This window comes from Ambystoma mexicanum, chromosome 9 (genome assembly GCF_040938575.1).
Source record: "Ambystoma mexicanum isolate Mex_15411 chromosome 9, UKY_AmexF1_1, whole genome shotgun sequence".
In the NCBI taxonomy this organism is placed as follows: Eukaryota; Metazoa; Chordata; class Amphibia; order Caudata; family Ambystomatidae; genus Ambystoma; species Ambystoma mexicanum.
The window spans coordinates 1,277,575,190-1,277,589,351 of record NC_090931.1 but is presented as its reverse complement, the minus strand read 5'-3'; the positions used below and the strand labels follow the sequence as shown (position 1 = coordinate 1,277,589,351).

The following is a 14,162-nucleotide window of genomic DNA, read 5'->3' as shown; positions in this document are numbered from 1 at the left end:
ATTTCCTCAATCATTATCTGTTTACGGCTGCTGGCAGTCGATATGGTTTTAAATGAACCACTTTACATTTAGGTGTTCTAATATAGTGGTATGTGCCGTTTACTCTTCCTGGTTTTTCTGAGAATACATCGGGAAATTAGTTTACCACGTCTTTTAAATCTTCTTGGTGTTGGATTGATAACTCTGGAAGAATTCATTCGAAGTTATCTATCTCTTCGGGAACCAGACAGGCTAGTACTTTGTAATGGGTGGCTGTTGGATTCTCTTTCCACTCTTTCAAGAGATTTAAGTGATATAAATGGATTTCATGTTTCTGTCCGGTTGGGCTACTTTGTAAGTACACATTCCCGCTAGCTCCACGATTTCATAAGGCAAGTGCCAATTGGAGACAAGTTTTTTTTCTGGCATGGGTAAGAGGACCAGTACTTTCTGTCCTATGGAAAATAATCTTAAGTTCACTTTTTTGTTATAAGTGGATTTTTGTTGGCTCTGGGCCTTTTCCATATGTGTAAAAACCAAGTCTCAGACCAATTTTTATATGTTCTTGCATTCTGGTGGCGGTTTGCGAGATGGGAATGGGAGCCTCCTCTCGTTATTCCCAGGTTTCCCGGAGCATGTCCAGGACATCTCTGGGCTCTCTACCATAGAGCAGTTCGAAGGGAGAGAAACCAGTGGAAGCTTGGGGGGGGGTTTCTCAAGGCAAAAAGTGTCCATGGGATCATTCGATCCCAGTCTTTCCCGTCCTTGTCTACCAATTTTCGTAAAATCACTGTTTGGGTCTTGTTGAATCTTTCTACCAAGCCATTGGTTTTGGGATGGTACACAGAGGTTCTGAAAGTGGTTTCAACGCCGCACTCGAACTAAGTCAATGCCTAGTATGGGATGCCCAATGGAAACCCTTATTTAAATATTTTTATGTCAAAAGTTATTTTATTTCTGGATGATGTACCCTTATATAACTTCGCTCTCTTTGAATCACCCCAGTCTCACTGAACCAAGAAGAAGGTTTGTTTTGCAAAGTTAAAAGATTTATTTGATAATTGAACAATATATATATCAAACTTTTATGAATATGAACAATATCGGAATATCACACTTATGAATATTTATGCAATGATCAGCAATGGGTAATATGACAATATCAACAATCTCTTTAATCAATTAGGAGCAGGAATAGGAAGAATAATGTAGCAGAGAATAACTTTGTATGGGTTCAAGGAAATGCAATGATAGGAAAGAATGCAACACAGAATAAACTTGATATGAATTCAATCAAAGACAATGTATTCACTCTTTCCCCCCCTGTTACTACTCACTCCCCCCAACATGCAATATGAAGATATGGAATGAGGGCACACAGGCTTCAGGAATAACAATCAACAATTACAGTTTCAATCCCGATTCCCCCAGCAAGCTTAGAGAGAACAGTAATGATTTTAAAACAGGTCAATTGCTTTTAAATGTGGTTTGAATTGAATGGGAAAAATGCTAAAAATGATTTTAATTTGCTAACTAGGGTTCAGAACTGGTGAGAGTGGCTTTGGATTGGTTCAGGGAAACAATAGCAATGATTGTTGAATGGTTAGCAGATGGAAAACGAAATTCAGAAGTTGAAAGCAAGAAATAGCGGTTTTTACATGTGGTGAAATTGAGCCAAATGTGAAATCACGGCAAACTTTTCAGCGCACGAAAAACACGATTACGGAAAAACTATAAGGAAAAGAGTCAAGATTTCAAATGAAAGATGCGCTGTTGAAGATTTGGAACAAAGATTTCTTATCACTAGAGAGTCTATTGAGCTGCAAACTACACGGACAGCACAGCCACCTAACCAGAGGCGCCTCCGGATGGTTTCTATCTGCCTGAGATGATTGCCTTTCTCCAGAAAATATATATTAGCGCCAAGATGATTATCACTATAATTATCACAGGATTATGTGGAGGAGAAGGATTTAGGATAGACAAAAGAGATTCAATAATGCAGTTACGGATGTGTTGGAATGGTTGGATTGGGTTACTTAATACTAAGAGATGACTATGGACAGTTCTATGCTAAATACTCACTACTATGGCTTTGGAATGGAATGGGCACGTCAAAGATCTGGTCAAAGGTTTGGACTGGACTTCGCTCGCCACCGGACAGGATTCAAGGCACCTGGACTGCTCTCAGTAAGGCACTCTGGTCTGCCGGCCTCTTGGACTGGATCTGATGGGTTGTGGGTTACAGCTCTGCTGGACTGATCTGGATCTTGGGTTCTAGCAAGGGTTCTTGGCCAGAAGTAGCCAACACAGTTCAGCCAGGCTGTTGAATGGTTTAGGCCCCTTGGAAGTTTAGGGGTTAAAATCAGGTTGCAAGATTTTAAAGGCCTGCTAAAAAGGGTTCATCTTTTTGGGTTAGGCCTCTGCTTCAGGGTTCTGGGGTCTGGTTCTGGATTCTGAAGTCTGGATCATCCTTCAGAGTGCTTCGCCGGTAGATCAGTGATGAGTGAATGTGTGTGTTTAGGATCCTCAACAGTCCCTATTTATCCATCTTCCAAAGGGGTGGGGAGGCTGATTATACTATGCCCAACCTTCAAAGGATCTGATAGGTCAGAGAATTCCCCCTCTCCTGATTTGAGAAGGGAACAGTGTGTCATGATGTGTCATCATGTGTCAGAGTGACACGGTGTTTAGGGTCCAGAAAAAATCCCTCCCCTTTGTTCTTACCCAGAAAATCTATTTTTCCCCAAAAACATATTTCCAATATGCACAACTTGTTAATAATACATATTTACATGACAGATTTACTAAGGTACGTTTCTGTCAAAATCTTATCTTCCTACGAGTTTTGGTTCACCAATAACCGTTTTTTGCACTTTTGGGCGGTTTTTCAGTGTCAGTTCTGTACCAATTTTTACACATGCATACACATACCATCTCGGCATATTCCTGGAAATGTTCATGTTCCTAACATAATCACAATAGCTAGAATATGAACTTTTTCATGGTTCAGTCTCTGAATGTCGCACAGATTCCAGATTAGTTTTAAACTGTGAGCGAACTTTTCATTTTAATAACCTATAAATCCCATATTTTTACCAGTTCAGTACAATTTGCTATAAGTCTTTTCCACAAACATACAGTTACTTCAGTTTCAAATCCACATTTTCAGACTGGCCCACCTCCAAGGCTTGGCTGAGCCAGAGAGTGACATGGGCTTGTCTTCCTGGGCAGTTGGTGTCAGTCACACCCGAATTAGCATTTTCTTTCAGTTCAAGGAACCCATTGTCTCTTTCCCAGAGCAGCAGAGGAAGTCTCCTCCCCTTCTCATTAGCACCCCCCTGAGATATTCTCTCCTTTTGGTGGGAATGAACAGGGTGGTGTGTTCTCAGTGGTGGGGAACCTCTTTGAAGTTTTAGCTGAATCGGGTTACCTTATGGTCAATTGTGACATTGTTCCTTGTGAAAAATTACAGTTACAAATTTAAAATAAGCAAACATATCTTCAATTCCAGTCTTTTTCAACATGAAAATCAATGTGTGGCACCCTATATTGCATTTGATGGAAGTCCCTTCTTTGGCATATTTAGCTTTTGAGACACAAGTTTCACCTGACAGATTTAGAGATCGCCAGCATCTGACGGAGGCGAGTAACGGTATTGCACCCATTTTTGACATATTTCTTTCCAGCAACCATCTTCAAAAGTGGATTTTGTTCTGATAACATATACTTCTGCTGACATCATATTTATGTGGATTCTTGAAGTAGAATGATGTTCACCACCCAACCAGGAGGTTGGATCTTTTGAGTGGTTTGTGAACCATGATTTTTGCAAATTTGACAACCAAAAAACGGATTTTCACACAACTCTGTGTTTCTTTTGCAATCAGCCTTGCTTTTTGGGCAGCCAAATGATGGGTTTTGGCAGTGGTCTCCTGTGTTACCACTGACATAGGCAAAAGTGGATGGCGGCCTATTTTTCAGATTTTTACTGTGCACTTCTGGGTGATTTTTAGCGAGCAGCATGCTTTCCAGCGGCCATTCTGATGTTCCTGATGCAAGCAGTGCACCTGAATGTTGCAGGGCCTGGACTAGTGGTGTTAAAACATCCCACAAGCCATAGGGTGGTAATATGGAGTAGTTATTTGACTTCGGCCATAAGCTTACTCATAAAGTTTGAATCCTGGTCTGTTAGTATTTCCTTGGGAAAACCGACTCTGGATAAATACGGTAGAAGATGTTTGAGGATCTGCTGTGTGGTATTATTTTGCATCGGGAAGGCCTCGGGATATCTGGTCACGTAATCCGCAATCACAAGGACATATTTATTGCCTAATCGGGCTCTCTCTAGAGGACCAATTATGTCCATACCGAGTCTTAAAAAGGGGATTTCTATGATTGGCAGTGGGTTCAGAGGGGCAGGTAATGGGATGTGTGGACTGGTCTTTGGACAGATTTTGCATGTCTGGATGAATGTTTTGATATCAGGTGCATACTTGGCCAGTACAGCTTTCCACTAATATGGGTCTGGGTTTTAGATTGTCCTAAATGCCCTCCGGTGAAGTGGGAATGTGCAATCTCCAGTCCCACCACCTACTCTTAGGTAACAATCAGTCTGAAGCAGCATAATTATGTCACAAGTGCTCTCCAACTCAATGATACATAAACGTGCACGTGACATGGTCCTGCCAAGTGGAGAGACCTTGATTAGATCGTAGGCTGTCAATTTCCTGGGATACATGTACAACTGACAAGGCTGGTTCTACAGCAAGGGAATATTAAGCAGCCACATAAGGGACCACCAGATGGAGGAGGGATTTCGGGTAGCCTGATTGCACATTCAAGCAATATTTTTCTGAATCATTGTGGGGAGGGGATTGGAAAAACAATGCAATGCCCAATGTGGCCTGAAAATTGGGCCACATCTACAAGAATGTGATATTACACAGTACTGGTTACAAACGCTGACCCGGTTGTGCTTTTTTATTCTTTCAGCCTGGATGTAAACTGGTCCTGGTCCTGTTCCAGTACTGCATTATGGCCAATTACAGCTGGCTGCTCGTAGAAGCAATGTATCTTCATACCCTTCTAGTTGTCTCATTCTTCTCAGAAAGGAAGTACTTTTGGTGGTACATCGCTCTCGGATGGGGTAAAGTTGTATCCAGATGTCTTCTCAGACCTGTTGAATTGCTTTGTGTTTTATGTTTACTGTTTGACAACTTTGTGAGTTAATGGAAAATTGAATCATGTTATCTTTACAGGTTCACCATTGGTGTTTGTCATAGCATGGTCCATATGCAGGCAACTCTATGAAGATATAGGGTAAGCCAATGTCTGGAAATATGTTCTTCAATGTGAGATAGGTATATAAAGGAACACAAACTAATCTAGCCACTCATGTATGGATGAATGGATGCATGAATACTTATTTCATTTTTATAGCACAGACATGGCTTTAGGAGTTAAGGGAAGAGTGATATGTATACCCAGTTAGACGTGAGACCTCAGATTCCCTTATGCCCAGTAAGTGCATAGCACAGACATGGCTTTAGGAGTTATGGGTATGAGTGGCATGTATAGCCAGTCAGAAGTAAAACCCCAGATTCTCTTATGCCTAGTGAGCGCATAGCACAGACATGGCTTTAGGAGTTAAGGGCATAAGTGGTATGCATACCCAGTTAGAAGTAAAACCACAGATTCCCTAATGCCCAGTTAGCGCATTGCACAGACATGGCTTTGGGAGTCATGGGTATGAGTGGCATATATAGCCAGTCAGAAGTAAAACCCCAGATTCTCTTATGCCCAGTTGGTACATAGCACAGACATGGCTTTAAGAGTAAAGGGCATGAGTGGTATGCATACCCAGTTAGAAGTAAAAGCCCAGATTCCCTTATGCCCAGTTAACGCATAGCACAGACATGGCTTTGGGAGTTTTTGGGTTGAGTGGTATATGTAGACAGATAGAAATTAAACCACAGATTCCATTATACCCAATTAGCACAATTAGGACAGATTCTAGCAGGCCCAATAAGCAGACTATAGGCAGATTCCAGCATGCCCAGTTAGCACAGAAAGAGCAGATTCAATAGGTCCACTTAGCACAGTATGGTCACTCCACTTTGAGCAGCGTGTGCCAATTTCCAAAGACCCATTTTGCAGGTCAGACCAGATTTCAGTATGCCAGACTCCATAGGACCATTTAGTACAGTAAAGCCAAATTCCAGTTTTCCCGCTTAGTACAGTAAGGTCTTGTTCGATAGGTCCAGCTAGCATAGTAAGAGCAGATGTTTCCAGTAAGCCCATTAATAGCAAAGTCCAATATGTCCAGTTAGTACAGAAAGGCCAGATTTCATAGGTGCAGTTAACTTTGCATTGGAGATTCCAGTACACTGACGTTGCGCTGTAAGATCATATTCCAGTATGTCCAGGTTGCGCAGCAAGTCCAGATTCCTTCGGTCCATTTATCAGAGATAATGTAGGTTCTGTATTGTCTTGTCAAACCAAGCCTTCTATTGTCTATGTCCCTTGGCAAAGGTGGTGTTGCTCGGACCCTGTTTGGCAGGAGGATTGGGCAAGAGGATTGGGCAGGAGAACAAGGGCCATATCCTGGGGCAACCCAACACTTTGGTACATCATGGGAAGGGTTTGACATTAGATTGGGAGTTGCATTTTTTACATGGAGTGGGTCTAAGAGCAGGGTGTGGCAGCCAGTGGTGCCTTTTTGTTTAGAAGGGTGTGGGTGGGAGAGAAACTGACTGCAGGTGAATGTCTTCCTATCATGGAATTTAATAGGAGAATGGTAGGCTGAAGAGGCACGGGTATGCCGCTGAGCTAGGAATGTCAGGGTTGTGACAGGCAGGGCGAGAGCACTAACACTGTGCATGCAGTGGTAGACAGGCACAATTGACCCTGTACTCTCTGCCTTGCTGTGCATCCCGCATTCACCCAGCAAGCTTTGGATATTGCAACCATGGCACAGAATTAAACACATTTTGACCACCTCCCAGCCAAACTAAAAAAGGAACACTAGTGCTGGGGCAGATGTATGGACTGGCAGAACAGGGTCAGATATGTGTCTAACTAGTGGTGTATCAATGGGGTTGCTTGAGGTACTCTTGCTCAGCAGAGATTTGCCTAGCATGTTATTGCTGGACTGCACCTGTTGGTGGGTCCAGACTGATATGAAAATGGGTATTCTCCTCTGTAATGGCACTGAGAGCCAAAGCCTGATTAAGATCCTCTATAATGGGCCACAGCCCATAGAATATACTGTTCCAGCCTATGTTCATTTTTGGTAGAGGAATTCTCAAACTCCTTGTGTTTTAGAGTTTTATTTAAAATAAATAGCAGCTAAAGGTTGCTGAGCTCATGAACTGCCTGAAAAGATTTGCCTTCATAGTTCACTCTCCTTATAATGAAATATTATTTATTTTCTAACGTCCAAGTAATTGTTAGGATATAAAAACTGGAGAAGCTCCGGAGCTTTCCACTGCCGCCTCCTTGACCTCCATAATCCCTAAATTCTCAGCTCCCCGATCTGCTGTCCTACCTCTGTCCTGCCTACCAGAAACATTGTCAGTATCGCCAGGGCACAAACAATGAAAAAGCCGTATCCTGAAGCCTGGCAGCTGACACATAGCCTGAAGTCTGTTTCGCGGATAGAGGCTGGAGCCAGAAGCCAAGCAAAGTGTGGGGCCACGCCACAGCCAGAAATTAGAAGATTGTGCGACAAGCCATCGCTCTACAAGACTTCTAAGACGGAAAAATGCGCTTTATGCCCTAAAGTATGACCATGGGCAGTGGAAAATGAGGCCCACTTCCTCTTATGCAGTCCCAAACATAAGAAGTCAAGGAAAATGTACTCCAGAAAAATAAATGGCTTTACAAAGCTCAAAGATGATAAACAGACAGAATCCCTGCTAGGGGAAACCCCAGTGCCAGTGGAACACACATGACACCATGAGAAGCTCAATGAGTAAAGCACCACACCCTCTCACATCACATAACTGTGATCGGTCAATATCATCCCTCATCAAGTTTCCCAGCTGTGTGGCTCTTGAAAGATCACGATTTGTCTTTTCCCCCTCCTCTCTCCCTTTTCTGTTCCCCCGCATACATAGTTACATGGCCGAAACCCTTGCTTCTGGCGTTTCTCCCAAGTGACTTGGCACCCCCAGATTCTTCTGATTTTCCGGGAGGGACATTTGAAACGCTTCCGGTGAAGAACCTGCCACACTTCAAGGGCAAGCTTGAGCACACCTCGAACACATCACACAGCCATGTGGTTGCCTAAATCTAGTACCATGAAATCACTGTAGTAGAAGCTGCCCTGACTGAAAACTGCTCGGCATCACGGGCGGGTTTCCCTTCCTTTCTTTAAGGTCCGCATTCATTTATTCCACGCGCAATGATTACAAACTCGCGCAACATACCACAAGCATGCACCCCCACGCAAGCACCTTCCACCTTTCCAATTGTCGGTCTCCTTTCTATACTTATTCTGCTTTTCTTATCCTCTCCCCCTTTTTCATCCATTCCCCTTCCAACAAAGACATCAACTGAACAATGACAGCTGATTTGTAATGAGGCTCCCTTTCGGGGAGGGGTGATTGACTGTGCGTCTTATTGATGGATATAAATTGCATCTATCAATCTTTATTAAATCAGATTTCTCCATTAACAAAATGAAAACCATGAAACACAAAACATAAAAACACAAGAAGCCACACCATGTGCCCAGTAAAGTTTTAAACAAGATGATATACATTACGTGCAATCGTCTTGCAAGAGCCTCCTTGACAAATTAATTTAAACTATACATAAAATGTCTATCATTACAATTCATTATGAAAAATAATAGAGTAGCCAGATAAAACCTAACATTGAATCTCCTAAAATAAAGGTTTACACATGTCCTACTTATCCTGCAAGGTCTTCCCCCATTCCCTTGGGTCTTTTAGAGGGAGCATTTTCAGGCCGGTCATTAACACTCCTCTTTTATGGCACACAACTCGCCTCTGTGCATCATATGTACACGGAGACTGGCAGACATTTTCAGGGAGGGCAGGGTATTCACTTTCTGTCTGCTCAACTCTCTGCTTCAATGAATATAGATTGCATCATCATCACCTTTAATAAAAAACAAAAACTGTGCCATCAGTGTGTGCTATGGGCTACTCGTTGGGTGCATGTCACGTTTCTTATTGTGACTTGTCCATGAGCTGCTATGCTTTAAAAGCTGCTAAACTAATTCTGTTCAAGCTTTATAGACAAAAGCAGAGTGTGCCAAATTAATTTGAAAATTCTGCATTTTCAGGTCATGGGATATTAAGATGAAGTGCAGTGGCAGAAAACCTCACTGTTAAGATTAGGACACTAAATACGGCCACGAACCTACTTGTTTAATATGGGATCTGTTTATCTGCGTGCAATTGTGTGGTGGCCATTTCATAGTTCATGTATTCAGTGTTATTCCAACTCTTGTTCTGTTCAATGTTAGAGTGTATTTCCTTTATTTAACTAGGCAGCCAAGCGGCACTGTGAGGTCAGCAGCTTCGGGAATGGAATGTTATCTTTGGAGGGTGGTTCCAGAATGGGTAGAGTTCAGTTGGAGGTTGACTTCTTGTAAGGGCCTGCTGTCGCGTTAGCTCTGATTTAAATAAACAGTTAAAGCCTCCCTTGCGTAGATATCAATACCTAACATTGGCGACGAGGATAACTTGAGCGGTCCTCCCCTGCCCTGGCTGTGCCTGACATCCTCCCGGCGACCGGCGGTGTACCTGATAGTGTGTGCCAGCCTGCAGGTGAAGTCTCGGAGCGGCGACAGCAGGGAGGGCGGGATGCAAATGCTGAGCGGTTTTGTGGTTTTTTTTGCAAACGCCAGCATTATTTGTTTGTCGACGTTGGACCGCAGCGGACCGTTGGGGCTTGCGCAGTCCGGTGTACTGCTGCATGCCATTGTCTTGGGCGCGAGCTTGCAGTCCCGGCTGATCTCGCGTGCTGCTGCATTGTTCGGTGTGCGCTAAGGGGCGTGGCTTTAGTCCCTGCGAGACAGCTACGAGGAAGCCTGCCCACGCACGTCAGAGAGGGGCGTGGCGTGGGCGTGGTTATCGGCCTGAAGGTTCTGCCTCATTTTTTCATAAGGATTGTGACGCTGGTTGCCAGGAGACGGCATCAACAAAGGAAGCCCCTCCTCGCAACCATAGCAGTGTATTGTGATGGTGGCTACTTTCTACCGCAGAAATAAAGAAGCAATTCCATGGTGCTAGTGACTTCACAAACCAAAGCTGTGCAGGGTCTAGCATCACACTTACACGGTTCAGTCCAGGATAGAGATGACTAACGAATACCATTAACAATTTCCTTCTCTGCATACACCTCTCAAACTCCAAACCAAACACAACCACAAACCTCTAGCGCAGCAAACCGCACGAACTTCACTACACTGCAACAACAAAACAAAAAAACACATAGACTCGCACATCAGCACACGACGACTACCGGCCGCATACACCCCAGGCCCAGCCGACGGAACCACCGGGCTGAGGCTGCCAACAGCACATCACTGCAATCTTGCACTTTTCCAGCCTCCACCCACTAACCCACCATCCCCCCCTCTTTCAGAGCCGCCAGAGCGCCAGGGGACCACTCCGGTGGTGATAGTGCGCGGTACAAATGACCTTTAACATTAACATTAACATTAACATTAACATTAACATTAACACTGTACCTTGGCACAAATCAAGCTTGATCCAGCAATTCAAACGAGAAGTCCTACATATTAAAGGTTCCACCTCTCCTGAACACCTGAGATTGAGCCCACATTGTACAGTATTGAAAAATCCTTGCCTCCAATACTTCAACAGCCACATCTCGACCAACACTAGTGGGTTTCACTAAACCTTTGGAAACTTGAAACTAATTCTGCAACTCGTTCAGTTTGGCCATGGCTGCAACAATTCCACCTCCCACACCCTTCCTAGCTGAACCAGGTCACCCCGTGATAAGGTGGGACAGATGGAATGGCATCTTCGTAAACTACCTGGTGGCAATAGGAGGCTACCGATTTAGCTCTGCTAGGAAGAAAGCATTGTTGCTGCATAATCTGGGGCCAGAAGGACGCTGTGTTTTTGATGGTGTTTTTGATGGTTTATCGAGACGCCAGGGGGAAGAGGCTGGAGATGCAGATGAACATGCCATAGCCCTAAAGCAAATTGAAGAACACTTTGAGCCAAAGAAAAATATAACTTTTGAATGTTATAAGTTCTTCCAACGCACTCAAGAACCCTCAGAATCTGTTGAGTCTTACATAAGGGACCAACTGGTGAGGTGCACCAACAATATGAGAATTCAAGAGAAGCTGCTGGCAAAGGATGTTACCATAGAACAAGCTGTTGAACTGGCCAGAAGCATCGAACAAACCACTCAATACATCAAGGAAATAAAGATTGACAAACAAGTACCACATGCGGTATGTGCGGTTGGGCAAAGAAAGAAACCCAGTGCTGGTTGGAATAGAAGAGATGGATGGAACACAAAGTGCACCAAATGTGGGAGTCTCAAACATGGCTCGAATTTCCCCACATGCCCCGCCAGATTTGCTGAATGTTTCAAATGTAAGCACAGAGGACATTTTGCGAATGTCTGTAGGGATTCATCAATAAACTTGGTGGAGTCAAGAGAAACTGGTGGTGAAGTGAGCCGGACAACATCGAATACGTCAATGGTGACATCCACTCAAGATGTAGCTCCCAAGCACATTTTTCAAATTTCGGCAGTCTCCGGTGAACAGAGTGGGCCTTTGGATGAATTTGAAGTTGATGGATGCAAAATGATGATGAAGGTTGACACAGCCTCACCTTGGACCATCATATCGGAGGAAATGTTAAGAAGTGTATTGAGAAAAGATCCAAGGTCACTTGAGCATGCAGAGGTGCAGCCTTAGGGATATGGAGAATCAGCTATCGATATTGTAGGACAGTTCCAAGCACAAGTGTTGTACAAGGGTAGGAAGTGCGCAGCCAACATACTTGTAGCTAGGAAGGGCGCCTCATTACTTGGATGTTAAGAACAAAGAAAGTTAGGTGTGAGAGTTCAAGCTAGCGCACTGGAACCAGTGACTATAGCAGACATGGAGGACAAATGGTCTAAAGAGTTTCCGGAAGTGTTCACTGAAAAGTTGGGCAAGCTTAAACATTTTGAACATGACATTAAACTCAAGAGAAACTCTCAACCTGCAGTTCACAAAGTTAGACATGTGCCTCTAAATTTGAGAGAACAACTACGTGGAAAGTTGGCCGATCTCATGAACAAAGGTGTGATTGAACCTGTGGGGGGCACAGAATGGTTGTCGCCGGGGGTATTGGTAGCCAAAAGCAATGGGAAACTGAGACTGTGTGTGTGGACCTGAGGAGCTTAAACCAAAACATCCTGGTCGAAAGACATCCTTTACCAATCATTGCGGAAACTCTGGCCACCTTGGGAGAACCCAAATGGTTCTCTGTGATCGACCTGTCGGCAGCGTACCATCAAGTGCAACTTTCTAGCCAATGTCAACATCTCACAGCCTTCATTATCCCTGAAGGAATGTACATATTTCTCTAAATGCCATTTGGTCTGGCATCAGCAGCTTCTGTGTTTCAGAGAGTGATGGAGAAGATTTTGAAGGGTGTGGACAAAGTGACTGTATTTCAGGATGACATACTAGCGTATGCGGAGAATGAGAGTGAACATGAGAGGGTGTTGAGATGTGTATTGACAAGATTGAGAGATGCTGGCTTAACAGTGCAGAGAAGCAAATGTAAAATAGAAGTTAAAGAAGTGGAGTATCTAGGTCACAGTATATCAGGTGAAGGCATCTTGCCAAAACAAATCACTGGTAGATAGTATCAACAAGGCCCCTCCACCCAAGGACAAGGATCAATTGAGGTCATTCATTGGCTTGTCAGAGTATTATTACAAGTTTGTGGATGGCTTTGCATCAATATCTTCCCCATTAAGAAACTTACTCAAGAAAGGAGTGAATTTTAAGTGGTTCGAAGACTGCCAAGTGGCTTTTAAATCCATTAAAGAAGGAATTACTCAAGCGCCATCACTTAGTGGGTTTGTCTCAGCAAGGAAAAACAAATTGTCTGTTGATGCTATCTTACTTGGGTTGGGTGCTATGTTATCTCAATATGATTCAAGAAAGGTAGAACATTTGATAGCTTTTGCTTCTAGGCCATTGAGAGGGGCAGCAAGAAATTACTCTGTAATATAGAGAGAGGCTCTGGCAGTGTCTTGGACTATTTCCCATTTCAAGTTTTTCTTATGGGGTCAGGCTTTCCAAGTTAGGACTGTTCACAAACCGCTGGTACAACTCATGAGAAGCATGGATTGGGCCAAAGGCTCACCCAGAATCTCCAGGTGGATGGTGGAATTGTTAGGATACAATTGTAAAGTATGTTACATACCAGGCAGAGAGAATGTGGTTGCGGATTGTTTATCCAGACTACCAGTTGATAGTGATGTAAACACAGAAACAGCCAGAGAACAGGATTTCAGTATTGCTGAGGTAGTGTGTAATGCTACAGACAAGGAAAAACGGCTGCAAGCGGACAAGGAGGACAGAGAGCTTAATCAGGTGAAAGTTTGGACATGGGATGGATGGCCTCAACAAAAAGAAAACAATGTGGACAGGTGTTATGACAGATTCTTTGAAGTAAGAGAAGAGTTGAATATGTCTGAGGATGGGTGCAAACTCAGGAGAGGAACAAGGTAGTGCCTTGGAGGGGTATTAGATCTCAATTAGTGAATGTGGCTCATCAAGGGCACTTAGGAATGGGAGGGACAAAAAGGTATTTGAGGCAGTCATTCTGGTGGCCAGGTGTAGATAGTGATGTTGAAAAGAAAGTCAGACATAGCAGGGAATGCGAGGGGAGTGATAAAAGCAAGGTAGTGAGGGAGGCAACACTAGCTCCCGTAAGTGTACCTGGAGAACCATAGGAAAAAGTAGCAATTGATCTGGTGGGACCCATAGAAGAACTTGGTGAAGGATACAAATACTTGGTAGTAATGGTTGACTACCATTCTAAATGGTTAGAATGGAAAGCCCTCCGTGAAGCTAGCACTGCTGAAATGATATCATTCCTGGAAGATGTGTTCTACAGAGAGGGTTTTCCCACAATATTGGTTACTGACAATGG

General features: G+C 43.6%; 1 protein-coding gene across 1 annotated transcript in view; it reads left to right on the top strand.

Moving 5' to 3' along the window:
* SCTR (secretin receptor) overlaps positions 1 to 14,162 on the top strand; it is a 590,525-nt gene that overhangs the window by 474,081 nt on the left and 102,282 nt on the right. The window contains exons 7-8 of the mRNA XM_069616610.1: positions 4,975 to 5,128; positions 5,241 to 5,301. Coding sequence (XP_069472711.1) covers positions 4,975 to 5,128; positions 5,241 to 5,301 — 215 coding nt within the window. The remainder of the gene's footprint in view (positions 1 to 4,974; positions 5,129 to 5,240; positions 5,302 to 14,162) is intronic.